The 14185-nt window shown below is 44.4% G+C and overlaps 1 protein-coding gene across 2 annotated transcripts; it reads right to left on the bottom strand.

Annotated features, from left to right (window-relative positions):
- Positions 1-5228: 5228 nt before the first annotated feature.
- Positions 5229-12436, bottom strand: LOC126481077 (cuticle protein 21-like). Of its 2 annotated transcripts, none has more exons than XM_050104569.1 (4): positions 12408-12436; positions 9217-9337; positions 5761-6291; positions 5229-5450 (listed from the first exon to the last, which is right to left on the bottom strand). In XM_050104569.1, the coding sequence occupies exons 1-4, from the start codon at positions 12417-12419 to the stop codon at positions 5326-5328; spliced, it is 789 nt and encodes a 262-aa protein (XP_049960526.1). In that variant the 5' UTR covers positions 12420-12436; the 3' UTR covers positions 5229-5325. The 2 variants fall into 2 exon arrangements, with proteins under 2 accessions (XP_049960526.1, XP_049960537.1); XM_050104580.1 differs by having other exon boundaries at positions 5229-5447.
- Between the last annotated feature and the right edge of the window lie 1749 nt (positions 12437-14185).

Raw genomic sequence — 14185 nt, 5'->3', positions numbered from 1 at the left:
CCAATTTTACACGCAGTGTGCCTTGTTCTCCAAATCTATGTTGTAAATGTTTCAGTTAAATTCAAACTCAATATTAAGCGATATTGATCGAAGCAGACGAAATGAATTAAAATACGTGCTTGGGCTGGGACTCTAACCCTGGTCTTCTTGCGTACTAGGCAGAAATGCTAACAATTACACAATTTCTCCCTAGCAAGCAAGAAGACCCGTATTCGAGTCCCGGCAGCAGCGCAAATTTTAATTCATTTCGTCTGTTTCGATCATTATCGTAGATAATAAAAAGAGACTTGAATGTCTCAGGAAAACATTTAATTATAAGATCAATATCAATCGTAATAAAATCTTGGTCTTGTGCACCATAATAATATTACGTCAGTCAGTCAGCTATGTAAAGGTAAGACTGGCGATACAGAGCTTAGCTTCATATGACGAACAGCAGCACTGGCATCCCGATGCCCCATGGCTGCCAGAGCACTGTCGCCCTGCTGTCGCTACACACACAGTCGAGAACGCGTAGTTTTCTCTCCCAGCGCTTCGGGATACTACATGACGTCGTCATAAAATGAGTGTGACCACCGCTCATCGCGAAGTTGGATGTCGGCTGGTGGCGTTGTAGGAGCGTGACACGTTAAGGAAAGCATATAAGTGGATCAAAGACTGATGGTGGTCTCTTCTAGAGACAACACGGACCTCAAATGGGAAAAATCTACTGACATTAGGGACTTTGACAAAGGTGATATTAGTATTACCCAGCGCATGTGAACAGGTATCTCGAAAACGGCGTACGTGGTCGAATGTCCTCGTCACGGTGTAGGGAGCGTCTATGGGAAATGATAGATGGACACTGAAGCTACCACTGGGCGGTAAGTGGTTGGGGTCCACGGCTCTTCACGGAACGTGGACTTTGGAGGCTCGTCTGCTCTGTAAAGCAGGACAGGTGGCGATCTGTGGCACCTATGCCGAAAGAGCTCAGTGCTGGTGCACAGATGTGTCGGAGCACACTGTTCATCTTACGTCGTTGAACTTGGGGCTGCACACAGACGACTCCCCGTGTTCACATGTTGACTCAACGACATCGTCAATTACGATTGCAGTGGCAGCGGGATCGTCGAGATTGGACCGTGGATCAATAGAAACGTATCGCCGCGACGGATGAAACACGTTTTTGCTACACCAGGTCGATGGTCGTCTCCACAAACGTCGACGTCGAGGTGAGCGGTGGTACTAAGTGTGCACAGGGCGAAGCATGCAGGCTAGTGTGAGCAGTTGTGCTTTGTGAGACATTCTGCTGCAGTCGCATGGATCGAAGACGCGCGCGCTGACAGCTGTGGATATCCTGCACCCCTACATGCTTGATGTCTTCCCCGCCGGCGATGTCATGTTCCAGCAGGATAATTGTCCCTGTCTGAAAGCCAGGCTTGAGGAGCATGGTAATGTACTCATGTTGATGTCTTGGCCACTATGTTCGCTTGATGTAAATCCAATGGAACCCATCTGGGTCGCTATCAGGCGCCATCACCGCGTACACAAGTCAGCGGCCCGCTGTTTAACGAAATTACGTGAGTTGGGCGTGGATATCTGGTGCGACATACTTGTGACTGCATCCTGCTACTCATGATATACACTGTAAGACAAGAAAAACGATGCACCACGAAGTTATGAAAACTGGCCACAAATTGAATTCGCACAAGTACCAACGAAAAATGCAAAACTGTACACTTTTGAGGCCGATGAATCAATGTGTGACAGTGCAGCCCAGTTTCCCCACGCACCTGGCAAGAATAGTAAACAGGGACATGGCGATACCTTGGCATAAAGCCTTTGCAAATTTCATTCCGTGTACGCAGACAGTAACCATGCTTCACAGACAGGCACGTGTACAGTATACGCAGACGTCATCATTTGAGAGAGAACTTGTAGTTGGGCTCAAAGAAGCCGGTTGGACATTTATCGAGGACGGATGCCACTATTCGACGATGATGGCAGAAATGGGTGAACCATGGACGAACACAGTATCCAAAAGGAAGCAGTCTGCCGAGAGGGACGAGGGAACTTGACGACCGTGTCATCGTCAGAGAGGCGCTCAGAACTCCGGATTCATCACTATCGTCGATCCCACGTGCTGAGCTCACAGTGCCCTTTACGCCGACTGTCATTGACCTCTGTACACGAACAAGCCAGTTTGCCGTAATGTGGGACACATTCAGCCTGGAATCTCATTGAATGGAGGTGAATTGCCTTCAATGAGTAGATCTGCTTCTAACCCAACGCCGATGACCATCGAAGACATATGTGGAGACCCCCTGGACGTCGGTGAGATACCAACCTGACGCTGTCACCCGCCATAAGGCCCAACAACCAGGTGTGGTAGTCTGGGGTGCCTTTTCATTTCATAGCAGGACCCCTTTGGTTATCATCTGCGGCGCCCTTACAGCACAGCGGAGTGTCGACGGTATTCTACGCCCCATTTTGTTGCCCTTTATGGGAAGGGCCCTCAAACCAACTCGGGACTTTGACTATCAAACATACCAATTGGACAGAATTTCTGAAGATATCACCCAGAAGAACACCCAACAACTCTATGAATCGATGCCAAGCGGAATAACTGGTTTCATAAGGACCAGTGCTGAACCAATGCGTTATATATGGAGCCCTTTCTCTGTGTACAGCTTACGTAGGCGATTTCTGATAACTGTCAGTCGACGAAACATCGCAGTATTTGGACATCGCCACCTGGTGTAAAAAAAAGAAAACGTTGACTTCCTTATCAGAAGAATAAATGGTGTTTTCAGAGAGATTTTTTTCTGAATGCTGAATTAACAGATACGCATACAGTACTGCGATAGTCTCATTCATGTAAGAAAGTAACTGAGAAATGAGTTGGCAGAGCATGGTTAAAAATCAATAACGATTAATATGCAGAACACATTTTGACACTGCAGTGGAGTGTGTGCTGATCTTTGGAAGAAAGGCAATGAGTACTGACTAGTTTTCTTTTTCAGTGTATGTCGCGATTTTGTAAGTGTGATTCTTAACAGGCACTACTGTCTCTGATCATTGCAGTGAGTTCTTTAACTATCAGATCATGATCAGTGTATTCTTCCCACGACTTTCTGTCGCTTTTCAAGTAAAATTTATGCTGCTGCCGCGACCATGGACATTAATAGTCACACAGTTGCTTCCCTGGGCAGGTAATGCGCCTGCCTCTGTCGCCAACGCCACTCGCTCCCTCTCGCGGACGAATTCTTGATACCTGCCCTAGATGGAAAGGAAAGACACATTTCGTCATCTGTTACGTGCTGAAAGTAATGTGTTACGCAATGCAGTCTGCGAGAAATGAATAAAATTCCGTGCCGGAGAGTAAACTTTAGCCCCAACGTTTGTCTCGAAAACACTGTCAGGGCAGTAAAGCGCCCGCAGTGAATAATTTCTACATTCACAATTCGTTATGCGCCTCACGATTCAAAGCCTGTGTTATCTGAATATTTATGTGATATAAGACACAGGAAGTTACATCACTTCATTCATTATACGACACATACATAACATTTATGAACGGGTTCTGCTGAGCAGTCATACGGTGAATGCAATCTGTTACCACCAGAGAAAGAAATCGATTTTCAATCTTTAGTATTGATTTACTACCAATTGTAACTGGGGGATCCTTACACCTCCGTTTGCTCAAAGAAAGAGAGAGACTGCTCTTTGGTTTTGGATTAAGTACTAACGTATCACAGAGACTTGCTCATAAAAAAAGTAGCCGTCTTACAGTTTTTGAGCTTCATTGATAACTGTAAGCTATAGAAATAAGTGACTATTTGAGCTTTTGAAAACTTATCTCAAAACAAGACGGAACAATGTTGTAAAAAATTGACTGACAGTATTGTACTAATTGCAATTTTTAAGTTATTGGCGATGTTAAGTTGCAGTCCCATGTGAGTACACTAGATAGAGTGGTATTAAATGACGTGGTACAAGCTACAGTTGCGAAACGATGGGTTATTCATGGAGCAATTACTGCCAGAAATTTGCAAAGCTATGCTTGAGGAACAGATGTGAGGTAAAATTGTACAGAAGAAAGTAATAAAGCTGTTGTACTTAACTGAAACAATGTGTATATTTGCGGTTAAAAGAGTATATTGCACAGGGAGAGAGTATAGCCATGTAGGTTCTTGTTATGAGGCTATGTCAAAGATTCAATCGAAGGAAAAATTATTTGTGTGGAGGTTTGTAGCATAACTCGTAAAAACAATCCACTGATCAACTGAGTCGTTCGTTGAATTAAGTAAAACTGTAAAAATAAAATTGCCATGGGCTGACATAGTTTCAAAATACGGCCCCTTCCGAAATAAGACACTGGTCTGTTGACCATTGGGTCACCTTGCTCAGTGACTAACAGAATGACACAAAAATTATCATTAAACTGATGTAGCTCTACTGTTAAAACATCACTTTTCTATAGAAAAGATATCACTTTGTAAAAATAGTGTGTTCATACGAAACTTTGATGAGATATAGCTGGAATTTGTATTCATGGCATTTCGACGGTTCATACGAAACTTTGATGAGAAATAGCTGGAATTTGTATTCATGGCATTACGATGTGTAAGTTCTATGACAACACAAAATATTAGTTCCATGTTTATTAGATTAGCTTCAAGAACTATTACACCTGTCTTTTTCCTCTCTCCTAACGGCATTGCCACAGTGGTAACACCGGTTCCCGTCAGATCACTGAAGTTAAGCACTGTCGGGCTTGGCTAGCACTCAGATGGGTGACAGCTCAGTCTGCCGAGCTCTGTTGGCAAGTGGGGTGCACTCAAACCTTGTGAGGAAAACTGAGGAGATGTTGGACTGAGAAATAGCGGTTCTGGTCACGAAAACTGACTACAACTTGGAGAGCAGGGTGCTGGCCAAAGGCCTCTCCACGTCTGCATCCAGTGACACCTGTGGGTTGAGGATGACATAGCGGTCGGTCAGTACCATTGGGTCTTCCGAGACCTGCTCGGACGGAGCTTTTAGTTTTAGTTTTTCTTCTCTACATCACTAGTGGCCCGCAGGAAGAAATCGTAGATTTTCAAATGAACATGTATATCTTGCTCTTCTGTACCAGGACTGGTAACTTCTACAATTCTTTTGTGGGTAAGGCAACAAGTATGGAAGAAAAACATTATTTTGTAAGTGTTCTCCATTGGGCAGAAACAGATGATATGAGACAAGACAAAATATAAAACACTATAAACACATTTTATTCACATTTTTGTGGTATTTTCATTGTACATGATTGTCAATCGTATTTACAGAGAGATTTAGCCGGTAGGATAATCAGTAGTGGACCTTGGCGTGTGGTGTGGCGAGAGCAGCATGTGCAGTCTTGAGGGGCGCGCCATACACTCCAGCAGCAGCTGCTGGGGACAGTGGGTAGCCTCCAACACCTGGTACTGCACCTGCTGGAAGTAATAAGTCATGTCAGCAAGTATGCAACTCAAGCATGACAGAATGTTGATATCAGATAATGACATATCACAGCCTGCTGAAAAGCTGTAATTGGTTTAGAGAGATATGGATCACTGTTGCTCCAACTGTCAACAGCCAATATCTAAGGAACTCGGTGTAGATTTTGTGTTTCCTTACAAAAATGCTAATGCTCAACGAAACTACATGCTGTCTCTGATGAACTCGACGTTACTATTACCCTGTTCTTGCAGTGCAGCCACACACGTATTTTGATTGGACTCAAATGCTGAGGTTGGGACTTACCAGCAAGAGCAGCCCGAGCGGAGGCGGCGGCAGCGGCGGCCGCAGTGGCTGCAGCGGCAGCGGCAGGCGACCCAGGAGGAGCGGCACTCTTGGAGACTACGGCGTTGAACCCGACACCGGGTGCGGCCGTGTAGTCCACAGTGCGGACGCTGCCGTCGGGCTCGACCAGGCTGTAGCTGCCCTCGACCACGTCGCCGCTGCGGCTCTCCTGCTGCTGCTTGGCGTCGCCGGTCAGGGCGTCACTGACGCTGTAGCTGAAGCTGTACTGCGGGTTGGGGTCGTAGTACGGGTCAGCCAGCTCGGCGGGCAGCCCACCGGCCAGGCGGCCCAGACCGGCGTAGCGTGCAGCGGCCAGACCGGCGTAGCCAGGGGCGACTCCAGCGTAGCCTGGAGCTACACCAGCGTAGCCAGGAGCGACTCCGGCATAGGCCGGCAGACCAGCAGCTGGAAGCCTGGCGGCAGCCAGTCTAGTGGCAGCTGCTGCAGCTGCCGCAGCTGCAGCAGTGCTAGCGGCAGCTCCAACTGGAGCACCTGTGGGCATTGTAACGAATTTGAGGACTATGTATTACATTAACATTTGAAACTTCCTGGCAGATTAAAACTGTGGGCTGGACTGAGACTCGAACTCGGGACCTTTGCCTTTCGCGGGCAAGTGCACTACCAACTGAGCTACCCAAGCACGACTCACGCCCCGTCCTCACAGCTTTTAATCTGCCAGGAAGTTTCATATCAGCGCACACTCCGCTGTAGAGTGAAAATTTCATTCTAGAAACATCCCCCAGGCTGTGGCTAAGCCATGTCTCCGCAATATCCTTTCTTTCAGGAGTGCTAGTTCTGCAAGGTTCGCAGGAGAGCTTCTGTAAAGTTTGGAAGGTTGGAGACGAGGTACTGGCAGAAGTAAAGCTGTGAGGACGGGACGTGAGTCGTGCTTGGGTAGCTCAGTTGGTAGAGGATTTGCCTGCGGAAGGCAAAGGTCCCGAGTTCGAGTCTCGGTCCAGCACACAGTTTTAATCTGCCAGGAAGTTTCATATCAGCGCACACTCCGCTGTAGAGTGAAAATTTCATTCAAGATACATTAACATTTATTAGTTTCATGACGTATTTTAATCTATCAAGAGACCAAATGATCCTACAAATTAAATAATAATATTTCCTGTAGTTCAAGAGACTGAAAAATCTGTTTCAATTGGAACCAATTTTGCATACATGTTTCCCTAACTCAACCTGGTAATCCTTTCGGAGAAAATGTGGAACCCAAACCACATGTCATTCATGGTGACTCTTCACATCAGTGAATTGTGAAAACTGTGTTAAAGGCTAACGGAACATTTAAAGATCTGAGTAGGATTCGAGCCCACAACCTTTCGGCTTCAAACCATGTGCTTTACCACCGGACCAGCAGGCCTAACGTAACATAGATGTGTAATTAATAACATATCCTGTAATAGCAATATTAATAGTCAAAACAGTAACAAGATCTTCGGAGCTTTTTAATTCCATATTGTCTCATAATATTACCGATGAGTATTAAAACAGTGTGATAGGCTCCAGAAGTTTATCCCAGTTGTTATTCTCTCATACTACATAGTTCTTTCACTATTTATCGTACAGTAGTTAATCACTAAGTCACTGCTAACCAAAGTAGTAGATGATAATACTATTCAAGTCAATTTACATATTCTTCCGATAATGCAGCGTTTGTATTTTCCTACAGATACCAAAAAATGGTAAGCATATTTTGCCGAGTGAAGAGAACTGTAAATCATTTCCATGAGATCGGAGTACAGAAAGAAATTTGACGTACTTATATCGTGCCAAAGACGACAGCGAGTAAGGACACATCTCTACGGTTAGAACATATCAAACGATTGTAGAGCTGAGCATAAAACTAGAGAATATTTTCGACGTTCCTTGATTTCATACTGCACATTTCACGTTCCACTTCCATTAGTGCTACAATTGGTTGTGAACTAGTGTAAGGAATTCTTTACAGCCCAGTAGTTTTTATGTTATTATTCACTACTGGCCATTAAAATTGCTACACCACGAAGATGTTGTGCTACAGACGCGGAATTTAACCGACAGGAAGAAGATGCTGTGATATGCAAATGATTAGCTTTTCAGAGCATTAACACAAGGTTGGCGCCGGTGGCGACACATACAACGTGCTGACATGAGGAAAGTTTCCAACCGATTTCTCATACACAAACAGCAGTATACCGGCGTTGCCTGGTGAAACGTTGTGGTGATGCTTCGTGTAAGGAAGACAAATGCGTACCATCACGTTTCCGATTTTGATAAATGTCGGATTGTAGCCTATCTCGATTGCGGTTTATTGTATTGCGACATTGCTGTTCGCATTGGTCGAGATCCAATGACTGTTAGCAGAATATAGAATCTGTGGGTTCAGGAGTAATACTGAATGCCGTGCTGGATCCCAAAGGCCTCGTATCACTAGCAGTCTAGATGACAGGCATCTTATCCACGTGGCTGTAACGTATCGTGCAGCCACGTCTCGATCCCTGAGTCAACAGATGGGGAAGTTTGCAAGACAACAACCATCTGCACGAACAGTTCGACGACGTTTGCAGCAGCATGGACTATCAGCTCGGAGACCATGGCTGCGGTTACCCTTGACGCTGCATCACAGGCAGGAGCGACTGCGATGGTGTACTCAATGACGAACTTGGGTGCACGAATGGCAAAACGTCATTTTTTCGGATGAATCCATGTTCTGTTTACAGCATCATGATGGTCGCATCCGTGTTTGGCGACATCGCAGTGAACGCACATTGGAAGCGTGTATTCATCATCGCCATACTTGCATATCACCCGGCGTGGTGGTATGAGGTGGCATTGGTTACACGTCTCGGTTACTTCTTGTTCACATTGACGACACTTTGAACAGTGGACGTTTCATTTCAGATGTGTTACGAACCGTGGCTCTACCCTTCATTCGATCCCTGCGAAACCCTGCACGATCGCATGTTGCAGGTACTGTACGGGCCCTTCTGGGTACAGAAAATGTTCGAACGCTTCCCTGGCCAGCACATTGTCCAGGTCTCTCACCAATTGAAAACGTCTGGTCGATGGTAGCCGAGCAACTGGCTCGTCACAATACGCCAGTCACTACTACTGATGAGCTGTGGTATCGTGTTTGACTCAATGCCCAGGCGTATCAAGGCCGTTATTACGGCCAGAGATGGTTGTTCTGGGTACTATTTTCTCAGGATCTATTCACCCAAATTGCGTGATAATGTAAACACATACCAGTGCTAGTATAGTATATTTGTCCAATGAATACCCGTTTATCATCTGCATTTCTTCTTGGTGTAGCAATTTTAATGGCCAGTAGTGTAGTATTGTTTATTCGATGGAATGGAAACTTTGAACGGGATGCCTCGGTTTACAGCTGTGGAGACTCGGGATTTGAAGCCAATAGTGTGACAGCCGTACCTGCGAGTCCCAGACCCAGAGCCGCTCCCCGCAGCGCTGGCGCCGCCGAGTAGGAGACGGCGGGCGCGCCCAGGTAGCCGGCGCTGGCCGCTCCCAGCAGCGCGCATGCGCACAGCAGCACCTGCAAAACACAACACAGTGTTTCACAGCGACGAGATTCGCAGACAACACCAGTCTGCACGATATTAGATAGCTGAAAAGAAATATGTGTACTTAACTTTTTATGCTTATTTCAAAGCTGTTCTCAGCGTCCTATCATATGCAGATGTAATAAGCAAATAAATTTATTTTATTCTGAGTTATAGGTATTTTATTAGGACAGTAAACTAGGATCACGAAAATACCGTCATCTTTCTGTGTGAGAGAGAACCTGAGAAAGTAAAACACATTGGAGTGGAAATGTTTGACTGAATTGGAGATAATTTTTGCCTCGCTTTAATGAATTCTTGTGTGAGATACTTGTAACCCATTAAAAATATTACCTCTATCACCACACATCAAACTGAGTTTGATAAAGAAGTGTGTGCAAATTCTTCCACGAGATAGATTCTGCTTTAATTACCTTTGTACGAAATTTGATGCTAGAATTTTTGTTCATCCTCAAGTTCACAAACTGATGAATGATCATGTACCTTAGAATTTAATGAATTTTATAAAAGAAGATGCATGGAATGCCTCAAGTTTGTTACTGAAAAATTTCTGCGGACTACAAAACATCCAAAGTACAAGGAAACTGTCGAGACCATGTTGGAATATTTCAAGAAGTTATTTCGTAACACAAGTGCAAAAGACTAATTCCTATACTCACATATTGACCACTTCCCAGAAAATCTTGGACATTATAGTAAAGAACAACTAGAACGCTGCCACCAGGACTTTAAGGGGCTAGAGGAAAGGTCATAAGGACGATGGAATTAAAAGTATGGTGGCCGACTATTGCTGGTTGATGAAGAGGGACAATAAAGATGATGTTTCTGTGAAGAAATCAAAAAGTAAATACTTCTCCATATTACTTTAAATACCTCTGGGAACTGTTTTAAATCTATAACCTATACGTGAAAACGATAAACTGTAAGTGCAAAAGAAAAAATCGACTTGTATTTCAGGACATCCACTGAAGATGCCTTGCAACTAAGGCGAAACGCGTCTGGACACACCCCCTAAAATAAAGAAAACAATGTGCAGCATGCAGACGTCTATTTTCCTTTGAAATATTGTAATTTATATACAGATACTGCGAGAATGGCCACCCCAAGAAACTTGTTAAAGAAGTGAAAGTTTGAAAATGAAATGTATCAGAATACTTCTCATAACGTTTGTATAGCAACTGTTTTAGTAGTTTTAGTACATGGCAAAAAATGAAACAACTGTTATAAAAATACAGACCTTGATTGAAATTTTATTAATATTTCTCCTTAAATTACCTAAATTTTATAATATGAGAGCCTATTTTGTCAAATATCCTGACATGATAGAATGAAATGAAAGTAATTTTCGAACTCACCTTTACCAATTGACCCTAGAACAAGCTTTTCTTTCAGAATTACTCCTTCAGAATTTTTTTTTATAGAAAAGTTGCTTTGTTTTACCTTCAATATTATCTCCAGCCGCAAAGATCGTAAAATAAGAGTAACCGGGTTGCTGAGAAATCGTACAGCTGTTACCTTCAGATGGACGTTTTACAAAACTATAGTCAAGTTAGATGCAGCGATGGTTGGTGTTCTCGGAAGATATTACAAAAGTTTTCCAGGAGTTGATCGATAATGGAGGATATGAAATCGTAAAATCCATTTACGTCGTCTGTGGATCTGAAAAGGTTCTTGCTAATATGAAAAAAAGAGCCAACTCAACTACGCGATCAGCTCTCACAACATTGTCCCTCATTGACGACCCACACTGCGTCACTCTCTGCAAGGGCCGTAATTCTAAGAATGCGTAGAGGGGCATACTGGTCTCCGAGATGTTAACACTAAGTTTTGAAAACTAGAGCCGCTACTCCCCCTTCAATTATCCTGGTGATGATGAACGCTTCTCATTCTTTTCCCTTCATCAACGAAAAATCCTTGTCAGTATCAGGAATCGAAGTGAAGCCCACTGAATAAGAGGTACACGCTGAATACATAGTTACTAAAGTAGACGTTAAAGAAGAAAGGCATGTTTTAAATCTTGACCAAAATAAGGCAAAAAGTGCAAACCTGCGGTGCCAGTCAGTAATGACTCTTATAAAGGATGAGATAAAGAACATCGTAAAATGAGCACCGGATATGGTAGTTTGCTGCTCACGGTACTTACTTTTTAGCCTCGCAGAACTTCGAAATAGTTACAATAGGCAGAACAAGAGCTAATGCGCATGGACAAGGAGAACAGCTGACTCAGAATAGCAGCGAAAGCTCAAGGATGTAAACAGCTGATTTCAGCTTTCTTTATCTTCAGCGGTTGCTTGAAAACGTACGTTAAAGAGAACCAAAAACCAACATTTTCTGGATCACCGTTTTTCCTCACTGTAATGACGTCGCAACACATAAAAGAAGAAAAGCGTAAAAACTGTACGGAGACGACGTGGCTAAAAGGAAGCAAGAGAGAGAAATAATATCTGATGTGGCCGACTCTAAGCTATGTGGTTGACAGTGAAGGAAAAAACTGCGATGAAAATTCATGGCGTGAAAAGCAAGCACAATCCTGTCTTTAGTAATCATACTGATGCTGCCCCAGAAGTGTAATATACAGTGTACGTTTTTGGGAAGAGGTCTTCAATGACAACAGACTTGGTAATATAATGAAGTGTCATATGTATGAAAGAAGTATCTCCTGGGAAATTGAAAAAGGTAACAACGCCGTAGACGTGATTAAACCGAAAAATAATAGCGGGAATGAAGCTAGTTAAGGAGTCATAAGCAATGAGTTTGGTAGTATGAAAGGTCCACTATGGAACTCAGAGTCTCATAGGGCCTTTCCTTAATTACTACATTCACAATAATTAAAAATATTAAAAGGTGAAACGTACTATTGGGCATTTTCTTTAGGTGAAATGGGCTGTTTACTACGATTGAGTGTCTCTCTTAATTAACGTAGAGGTAAATTACTACTTTTGCCTCCAATTTGAGAATTCCTGTAGGTATACTCTACATACGTAATGGAAATTTTGTTGCAGCAGTCTTCAGGTTTCCTAGCCTTGCCGCTGGCCACCTTACCTGGAGAGCCATGACTGTGTTATTAGAGAGGCTTGTCGACGACTGACCAACTGGTGGCTACCCGGTCCATTTATAGTGGTCCGCTGCCCCTCCATCCCCGCTGGAGGCGCTAAGGACATCCCTGACTGGCAGAGCGAGCACCGGTGACGCAACCAGGGGAATCTGGTTCGCCACGCCTGCTACCTCTGGAAGTCTCTCCCGTGGCCTTCGCATGTGACCCTCCCTAACACTCTGGTTAGCAACGCCGAAAAGGGAGAACCGCAGCGTTTACCTTCCTGCGAAATTATCGATAATTCTTTGCAGTACGGACAAAACACAGATGGCATTAATTCTGGGCTCGCAGATCGTGCAGCCAGTTTATATTTCGCTGTTCCGAACACCGTGCTAGTGGCAGGTTCAGGAAAGCTAGTGTTGCTACTGCATTGTTGTACGTGGTAATGTTAAATCTGACGACATAAATGCAACGCCGATAAAAAAAAACTCAAATACAGTTTAGCAGAATCTTTCGAAGAACTTTGAAGGATTTAAGCATTCAGCTTAAACCACTAGCAGTATTACACTGAAGACCCAAATAAACTGTTATAGGCATGTGTATTCAAATACAAAGGTATGTAAACAGCCATGACAGGGGGTTGCGTTCGGCAACGCCTATATAAGACAACAAGTGTCTGGCGCAGTTGCTACATCGGTTACTGCTGCTACAGTGACAGGTTATCGAGATTTAAGTGAGTTTGAACGTGGCGTTATAGTCGGCGCACGAGCGATGGGACACAGCATCTCCGAGGTAGCGATGAAGCGAGGATTTTCCCGTACGAACATTTCACGAGTGTGCCGTGAATGTCAGGAATCCGGTAAAACGTCAAATCTCCGACACCGCTGCGGCTGGTAAAAGTTTCTGCAGAACGAGACCAACTACGACTGAAGAGAATCGTTCAACGAGACAGAAGTGCAATTCTTCAGCAAATTGCTGCATATTTCAATGCTGTGCCATCAACAAGTGTCAACGTGCGAACCATTCAAGGAAACAGCATTGGTATGGGCTGACTGCACGACACAAAGCTTTTCGCCTCGCCTGGGCCCGCCAACACCGACGTTGGACTGTTGAAGACTGAAAACACGTTGCCTGATCGGACGAGTCTCGTTTCAAATTGTTCAAATGGCTCTGAGCACTATGGGACTTAACTTCTAAGGTCATCAGTCCCCTAGAACTTAGAACTACTTAAACCTAACTATCCTAAGGACATCACATACATCCATGCCGAAGGCAGGATTCGAACCTGCGACCGTAGCGGTCGCGCGGTTCCAGACTGTAGCGCCTAGAACCGCTCGGCCACCCCGGCCGGCTTTCAAATTGTATCGAGTGGATGGATGTGTACGGGTACAGAAACAACCTCATAAACCAATGGACTCATCATGCCATATGGTGACAGGTGACACGTATGTAAGCATTCTGTTTGATTACCTGCATCCATTCATGTCCATTGTGCATTCCGCCGGACTTGGGAAATTCCAGCTAGACAATGCGACACCCCACACGTCCAGAATTGCTACAGAAAGGCTCCAGGAATACTCTTCTGAGTTTAAATGCTTCCGCTGACCACCAAACTAGACATGAACATTATTGAGCATGTCTTGGATGCCTTGCAACGTGCTGGTGAGAAGAGATCTCCACCCCCTCGTACTCCTACGTATTTATGGACAGCCCTGCAGGATGCATGGTGTCAGTTTCCTCCAGCACCACTTCAGACAATAGTCGAGCCTATGCCACGTCGCGTTGC

This window comes from Schistocerca serialis, chromosome 1 (assembly GCF_023864345.2).
Source record: "Schistocerca serialis cubense isolate TAMUIC-IGC-003099 chromosome 1, iqSchSeri2.2, whole genome shotgun sequence".
NCBI classification, from domain to species: Eukaryota; Metazoa; Arthropoda; class Insecta; order Orthoptera; family Acrididae; genus Schistocerca; species Schistocerca serialis.
The sequence above is the reverse complement of the archived record's forward strand: the minus strand, read 5'-3'. Positions and strand labels throughout refer to the sequence as shown.

Bases quoted from the DNA above. Each gene is read 5' to 3' on its own strand.
- LOC126481077 (XM_050104569.1), bottom strand. The intron at 6,292-9,216 runs GTACGGCTGTCA...CAATGCCCACAG, and splicing joins TCTGGGTCTGGGACTCGCAG to GTGCTCCAGTTGGAGCTGCC. The intron at 5,451-5,760 runs GTAAGTCCCAAC...TATTACTTCCAG, and splicing joins CGCTCGGGCTGCTCTTGCTG to CAGGTGCAGTACCAGGTGTT.